We start from the raw sequence: 7,795 nt of genomic DNA on the forward strand, positions 1-7,795 counted from the left end.
ACCGGAGCAGTAGATTCGCCGATAGCATCAATGGGGGCGGTAACGGCTCTTCTGGGGAGGCGGAGGGAGGTTTGAAATGGCCGGAAGAGCTCGGGCTGCTCCGCGCCCCGGAGCGGCCGGGGCAGGCGGCTCCTTCCGGCCAGGTGCTGAGGGCGGAGATGGCGACCAAGCAGCTGGCCCGGTGCGGACCATAGAGGCTGCACTGGGGGCGGGGGGCAATGGAGGGGGGAGGTGTGTAGAGGAACGGGGGACGAGGAAGGCGCTGGGGACGGACTGGATGGAGGGGGGTTGAGGGGAGCAGGGCAGGGGTGCTGAAACAATGTGTATAGTGGGGGTGCTGAGAGCCATTGAACCAAACTGTAACCCCTGTGTCTGATGGAAGCCAGGGGGTGCGGCAGCCCCTCCCCCCCACACCTATGTGTGAAGGGAAATGAGGGGGACTGTGTGTGGAGGGGTGTGGATAGGTAAGGGGGGCAGAGAGGGGTCCACTTTATTGAGCCCAATTTTTAAACGCTTCAGTATGAGAAGCTCATTATGATTCGTGCCATGGTTTGATTGGGGCAAATTGTTCTGTACACCGATTAGACTGTAACTGAAAATTGTACATTCACCACTATGACTTCATTGTTTTGTGTCCCCAAAGCTGTTAACAAAATACATATAAAACAAAAGCATGTAAACAATGTAAGATGTTATATTCTTGGTAACTGAGCTAAACCACTAATACCCCCTGTCAGCCTGCCACCTGGAAGCGGGCCGGGACGGGGGTGAGTGTGAGGAAATAAATGTAGTAACAATAATATACAGCTAACATTACAATGGAAATGCATTCTTGAGACTGTCCCTAAAGATTTTTGAGATGCAGCCAACATAGAGATTAATTGAGTCTGCCATTACAGTTAGTTTTTGTGGTTTTGGTTTGCAAATGTACCCAGAAGCTTAAGTAAACGGGTGCATGTTTTTGTTACTCTAATACATACATTTTGGTGTACCTTGACAGGGAGAGAAATCCCAAGGAGATCAGCTCTTAAAAGAAAAACTCTTTGTACTCCAGTGTGATTAGAGATTCCAGTCCCACCAACTGATGGATAGTTCATCAGTTGAAACAGTTCATCTTGTACGTTGTTGGGTTCAATTGTAATAGCTAATTTATTCATGATTCTCTTTGTTTTTAAGGCAACTTGGATTAATTAGAAAAAGTTCCATAACTTCCTCAAATGGCAAGAATCAGACTAGAACCAAGTCAAGTAAGTGGTATGTTTCCTTCTTAATGTAAATCTTTTAATTTTATAAACAGTGATACAGATTTACAAGGTGCTTTTATGTGTTGCAGGGCAGTCGTTTGACTATTTAATTATTATTGACTTTGAGTCTACATGTTGGAAAGATGGTAAACGTCATTACAGCCAGGAAATAAGTAAGTGGAAATGTAATAATGTCTGATAGCAGTTGCATCTAAAAAAAGTTTGGCTTATTTAGTTAAAAGTAAAATAGGAATAATTTAATTGCAGAGTTTTTCTTTTAAAAGGAAACCAGGAAAGAAGTGTCATTATTCACTTTATGAAGTGTCAGAAACTGTATATCCAAACTATCAGCCTTTTGCAACTTGAAATATAGATTATTAAATGTCATGCTATATCATGTAATGCTATATATATATATATATATATATATCAGTTGCATTAAAATTAGATAGGGCTATCAATTGCACTGATATTAGTTTGCAAATTAAATAATTTAATCTTATGTTTCTATAAGTAAGCGTTCTTTGATATAATAGTTTAATTTAACACTCTGCTAGAATACACATTCATGCTCTGATATATTGAAATAAGTATTATTCAGAATTGTATATATTATGATACATACGAAAAGGAGAAATTTTCCATTAATATAAAATCACTATCTGGGGGCACATTCTGCCTTATGTATGGTATCTACGTTTGCTTAACAGTCATGTAATTTAAATCCTAATATAAAGCAACTTGAATCATTTATACAAATAACCTTTTTTTAAATCTAGTTGAATTTCCAGCAGTTTTGTTAAACACTTCAACTGGAGAGATTGAATCTGAATTCCACATGTACGTCCAGCCTGAGGAACATCCAATTCTTTCTGAATTTTGTACTGAACTAACTGGCATAAAGCAGGTAAAGTCTTTATACTATACATTACAGGAGGCTTATAATTTAGTTAAAAAAATTTAGGATCTTAATTTTGGAAACAGTCCTGTTTACAGCTGTGCAGAAAGAGATTTTTTCTGACTGTCTAAAAGTGCATATATTGTATAAACATGAGATGAGCACACTAACAGATGTTTATATGTGCCTTTTGTTCTATCCTATCAAGAATCAAGTTGATGAAGGGGTTCCTCTTAATATTTGCTTATCACAATTTTCTAAGTGGATTCAAAAGATACAAAAGGAGAAGAAAATTATTTTCAATTCAGATGTTTCAAGCCATTCTGTTTCTGAAGCAAAATCAAGTACCTTTGTGACTTGGTCAGGTAAAGAACAGTTTTTCTTTGTTTATTTTTTTTGCTCGAATTTAGTATTCATAAAAGTGAAACACTGATGGTGTGGGTTAGACTCTGGCATAGTATAGGCAGGTGTAAATGCAAACTTTTGTACCACAGCTCTGCAGTGTGTCACAGTCCTAACTTCAGGCCTCAGTCCTACATCATGCCTGCTGTCTCTATACAGTGTCTGGGAGTATATATTTCTGATCTGTACCCCATTGTTGTGTGTCTATGATGACAATATATATTGGGACTAAACCAAAAAAATACATTTAATTTGTGATTATTTATCCTGAGATGCTCCCTGTGTCTTTGTTTCCAGGCTCTGAGGTTCATTCCACATTTCCTTTGCTTTATAGTCACCATGGCATGTCACCATACTTCTAGGTTAAGACAACTGGCCGGGAGGTCCTTCAGAACCTATCCAACATGATTCTTTAATCAGGTCATTGTGAAGTGACATACATCACTTGTTTTCTCTGATGCCAAGTTGCAGCAATCCTAATACTTTGGACTAAAAACAAGACTACAGATTAACAATTTAGTTTGTATTTCTTTCATGGGACTGCTGGACACTACTAACAGGCCAGTGTTCTGTCCTATTTACTTATGATTTAAGCCAACTTTGAAGCGAGTTCTCGACAGATATATTTAGTGTAGGGGTAGGCAAACTACGGCCTGGGAGCAGGGTTGGGGGCCACTCCACATGGCTCCCGGAAGCAGCCGCATGGCCCCCTCTCTGGCTCCTATGTGTAGGAGCAGCCAGGGGACTCCGCTCTGCATGCTGCTCCCGCCCCAAGTGCCACCCCCACAGCTCCGGGAACCGCGGCCAATGGGAGCTGCAGGAGCAGTGCCTGCGGACGGGGCAGCATGCAAAGCCGCCTGGCTGCGCCTCCACGTAGGAGCCAGAGAAGGGACATGACGCTGCTTCCGGGAGCCGCTTGAGGTAAGCGCTGCCTGGAGCCAGTATCCCTGAGCTTCCCCCTGCACTCCAACCCCCTGCCCCAGCCCTGATACCCCTCCCACCCTCCGAACCCCTTGGTCCCAGCCTGGAGCATCCTCCTACACCCCAAACTCCTCATCCCCAGCCTCATCCCACAGCCTGGAGCCCCGTCCCGCTCCCTGAACTCCTCATTTCTGGACCCACCCCAGAGCCCACACTCCCAACCAGAGCCCTCACCCCTTCCTGTACCCCAACCCCAATTTTGTGAACATTCATGGCCCTCCATACAATTTCTATTCCCAGATGTGGCTCTTGGGCCAAAAAGGTTGCTCACCCCTGATTTAGTGCCTTCAATTACTTGGCCAATCAGTTCCCCGTATAAGGAAAGCGAAGCATTCTGCCTGCAGTGGTTATTTTGTAAACCATTGTGGTTAGTTTATTTTGCTGATCTATTAAGTGTTTTTATCAAATTCTAGTTTATTCAGATTTGATCAATCCACATACTTAGTAATCATGAAAATAAAGAGTGAAAAGTTTGTTGTTTTTCTCTCGTGCAGACTGGGATCTGGGGGTTTGTTTGCAGTATGAGTGCAAAAGGAAGCAGCTGCGAAAACCTGATATTTTAAACTCTTGGATTGATCTCAGAGCAACATACAAGGTGAGAAAATCAATAGATTATATGGGTAAAAATGTTTCACCTCCACCTCAAAGGATTAAGAATAGATAGTGAAGGTACAAGTAACTAGGATTACCTATTTGTTCCTTGTATGCATGCACACACATTTTATTGGTCAATAGAAAAGAACAATGTATCCTTCAGAACTATACACATTTTAATTCTAGAAGGCTTGATTTTACAGACAAAATCTGTATCACTTGTTATACTGTCAGTAGGCCTATGAGAAATTTTCCAGCTGTTTTGACTTTCCTGCCATCTCTTGCTCTTCCTGCTTTCTTTCCTTTCTGGTCTGTCATGCTTCCATTACTGCTTTCCCCCCTTGGCTAAAACACAGTAAGCTTCCTCTGCTTAGATAGCACTTCTGAATTTAGCACAAGAATTGGGGTTTTCCCAGTTAGTGCATTCTAAATAGCGCGACTGGTATTGTAAAAACGAATGACTATAAAATACTCTTGACTGGTCTAAAATTATTTGAATAGAGTCACTTTTCATTTACCATAGCAAAATGCATATTCTGTGTTTCTCAGCAAACAAGAAATATTAGGTGTTTCTTGGAATACTTTCTCTGTGTTCCATTTAAAAGGAATTTACACCACATACTACAATTTAAATGAACAGACTGATGCAATTTATAGTTGTATTCCCAATAGGCTATTCAGTTACTTCTGTCTTAGATGCAAACTGTACATATGTAACTGAAGAATTTGACAGGGTAAGGCAGCAACAGTGAATTGGTTAATATAGTATAACATTTTAGAAATGTTTTTCTTTTTCTTAGCTCTTCTACACTAGAAAGCCAAAAGGACTAAATGGTGCTTTACAGGATCTGGGGATAGAATTTGCAGGACGGGAACATTCTGGTGAGTACAACATGACAGTTCTTGTTAGAGAATCTGTTTCGTGAAGCTGATCAAAATACAGCAATTATAACCCTAATTATTTCCATGTTATGTAATGTTCTGCATTACAAAAAAAAAAAAATCTGAATAAGAGGGACTGGATGATTCAGGAGACTGGGCTTTTCATTTCTAAGATCTGATTCTGCAAGGTCTCCAGGCACAGAACTTTCACGGAAGTCAATCGCAGTGCTTTGTGTAGAGGACTTGTAAGATTGGGCTCTAAGTTACTAGTGCAAAAAAGGACCAAAAGTTGGTGCCATCTGGTAGCAGTTAATACACATCACAAAAACTATTAGCAGTTTGATGATCATGATAAATGGAGAGATCCCCAAAGATTGGAATAATCATGGAAGTTTCCACCCACACAGATTGTAACTCTCATAGTGTCATGTAGAGGAGCTTGAACTGCTACAGCCCATCCTGTACCTGTACTGTGGATGAATATTTTTCATTGTTGTCTGTATCCCTTTTAACAAGCACTACATTCTCTTAACTCTCCCCTCAGTAAGTCATTAGGCTACTTATCATTACTATTGCCAGTAGTACATTAAAATAACAAAGAGTTTATGATAACATGTCTTCTGAAGGGTTGGATGATTCTCGGAATACTGCCCGTCTTGCTTGGAGGATGATCTGTGATGGATGTGTGATGAAAATTACTAAATCTTTGGATAAGGTTAGTGACTTCTTCATATCTTCCTTTCTTCTTGCGTCAAGTCCCAGAGTGCAGACAAAAGGTGAGTTCACTGAAAAAACAAAACAAACACTTTAAACTTGAATTTGAGTTAAAGCATCCTTCGCAGACTCTCTCATTTGTCTCATACATTGATTTCTAAACCTGTTGACATCCATTTTCAAAATCTTGGATTTGCTTATGGAATCTCTAGGTACATCCAAAGAAGAATTCAGTGTCCAGATCTTTGAATGTGAACCCCACTGAAGAGAATCCACTGGGAAGTGATGATGGTGCTGAAACTTCAGCTAAAGATAGAATTTGCAACAGCAGCTGTCTAGCTGAGAATGAACATAATAAAATTGATAAAATGGTTATAAACTCCAATGTAAAGGGAAAAGACCAGCAAGAATCCAGTTCTACAAGTTCCTCTGCAAATGTCCATGTTGGATCTAGAATCAGTACAAAGATTGATGGATGTGATCAAACCCAAAGCTGCTTACCTCCACGTATTGGCAGACTTCCTGTTCCCTTTGGACAACTACAGGCTTCTCATTGTAATTTACTGACGGGCATCCAGAATGGATTAAATAATGGACATCTTATTTCTACTTCCAAGTATAGCTCTTCAGTACTTGGTTCAGGGCTAGTGCTTGTCTCCACTACTATTTCCTCTGTTAATATCTCTAATGTAGATATAAGTACTAGTTCTGATTGTTTATCTATGTTGACTGATTGGGAAGATGTAGCTTTAATACCAGAATCACAGCATGAAGAAAATACAGACTCTGTGAAGCTTAAAGATGACCCAGATGCAAAGACTTCATCAGTCTCTGGAGAAAGGATGGTTTTGAAAGAACCAGCTATGAAGAATTCAGACTTTGAATGTTTGGAGCAACGTAATGAACATTTGGAGGCTTCTAAGTCTATTGTGTACAAAAGTCCTAATACTACTATCTATGATGTAGGATTAGCCCAAAGGCAAGCCTTAAATTGTTCTGCTTTTAAGTTACCATCTGCGAAGGTAAATGCTACTTTATCAAGTACAGTATTAACTGGAAATCATTCCACCCCTTTCTCTCAGACTCCTAAGAGGAAACCATCTAGTCCGAAAACTTTACCTCCATCAAAAAAACAGTCATTCACTGTACATGAAGATGAAGCTGCATCTTCTGATCAGCCCCTATCTTTGAGAAATTCAAGTTCATACAAAGTGCCTACTGTTCTCTTAAACTCCACAGTCTGCCTGAACCAATCTTTAAAAGCTGTGAAAAGTGACAAACTGACTCCACCCTTATGTAACTGTGGTCGAAGGGCTAAAAGACTAAATGTGTCCAGTGCTGGTCCAAATCATGGCAAAGTATTCTACAGTTGTCCTGTTGGAAAACATGAAGGGAAGAAGAGAGGCTGTGGATATTTCAAGTGGGAGCATGTACTTCTAAAGGAAAAATCCACTAATGCTATTTCTACTCTTTCCCCCACTGCAGTTGGTTTATGCAGTGGTTTAACATCTCCTGGAATAAACTCAGATTCTTCAGGAAATTCTCACAGGAAATATCCGGGTCTCAGACCTTCTATGAGAACTTGAATATTAATTAATTTTTGTCGAAATCTTAGCATATGTTAAGTGTTCACTCATACTACGAAAAAAATTAAGCAAATGATGCCACAGATTTCAATTTTATGAGGATTGGGCATAAGTGACATTGCTGGCCTTACTTCAGATCAAAATGGAACTCGTGAAGCATAAGTGGAGACAGTCAGACATTAATAACTTGAGAAAATTTGAGGAGGTTAGCGTGACTAACATGAAAGTATAAGCAGCTGGTATCCCAAGTTTTAATATTTTTATTCTCTTATCAGGTATTTTAGATTTTTTTTACCAGCCAATCCTTAAATATTAGTGTTAGTGACACAAATTTTGTTTGTGACTAAATTTTCCTAAAAATACATCTGTATATAAATAACTCTTTACAATGTATGCATATATCTTTAACTCTAAGAAATGATACTTGAAGCAGTAATGATGGTTTTAAAATTATTTTATATAGTCTTTATTATTGAAATGAAATAAAGATAAAT

The 7,795-nt window shown here is 39.6% G+C and overlaps 1 protein-coding gene across 4 annotated transcripts; it reads left to right on the forward strand.

Annotated features, from left to right (window-relative positions):
* The first annotated feature begins 43 nt into the window (after window positions 1-43).
* On the forward strand, window positions 44-7,745 carry ERI2 (ERI1 exoribonuclease family member 2). 4 transcript variants are annotated; one of them, XM_034785010.1, is made up of 9 exons: window positions 44-181; window positions 1,177-1,254; window positions 1,334-1,417; window positions 2,024-2,151; window positions 2,351-2,507; window positions 4,020-4,120; window positions 4,920-5,001; window positions 5,628-5,716; window positions 5,928-7,745. In XM_034785010.1, exons 2-9 carry the CDS (start codon window positions 1,218-1,220, stop codon window positions 7,299-7,301), a joined length of 2,052 nt encoding a protein of 683 aa, XP_034640901.1. In that variant the 5' UTR covers window positions 44-181; window positions 1,177-1,217; the 3' UTR covers window positions 7,302-7,745. The 4 variants fall into 4 exon arrangements, with proteins under 4 accessions (XP_034640901.1, XP_034640900.1, XP_034640902.1 ...); XM_034785009.1 differs by having other exon boundaries at window positions 49-181; window positions 1,177-1,247; XM_034785011.1 differs by having other exon boundaries at window positions 63-143.
* Window positions 7,746-7,795: the final 50 nt, after the last annotated feature.

The sequence above is a fragment of the Trachemys scripta genome, chromosome 10 (genome assembly GCF_013100865.1).
Source record: "Trachemys scripta elegans isolate TJP31775 chromosome 10, CAS_Tse_1.0, whole genome shotgun sequence".
NCBI lineage: Eukaryota > Metazoa > Chordata > Testudines > Emydidae > Trachemys > Trachemys scripta.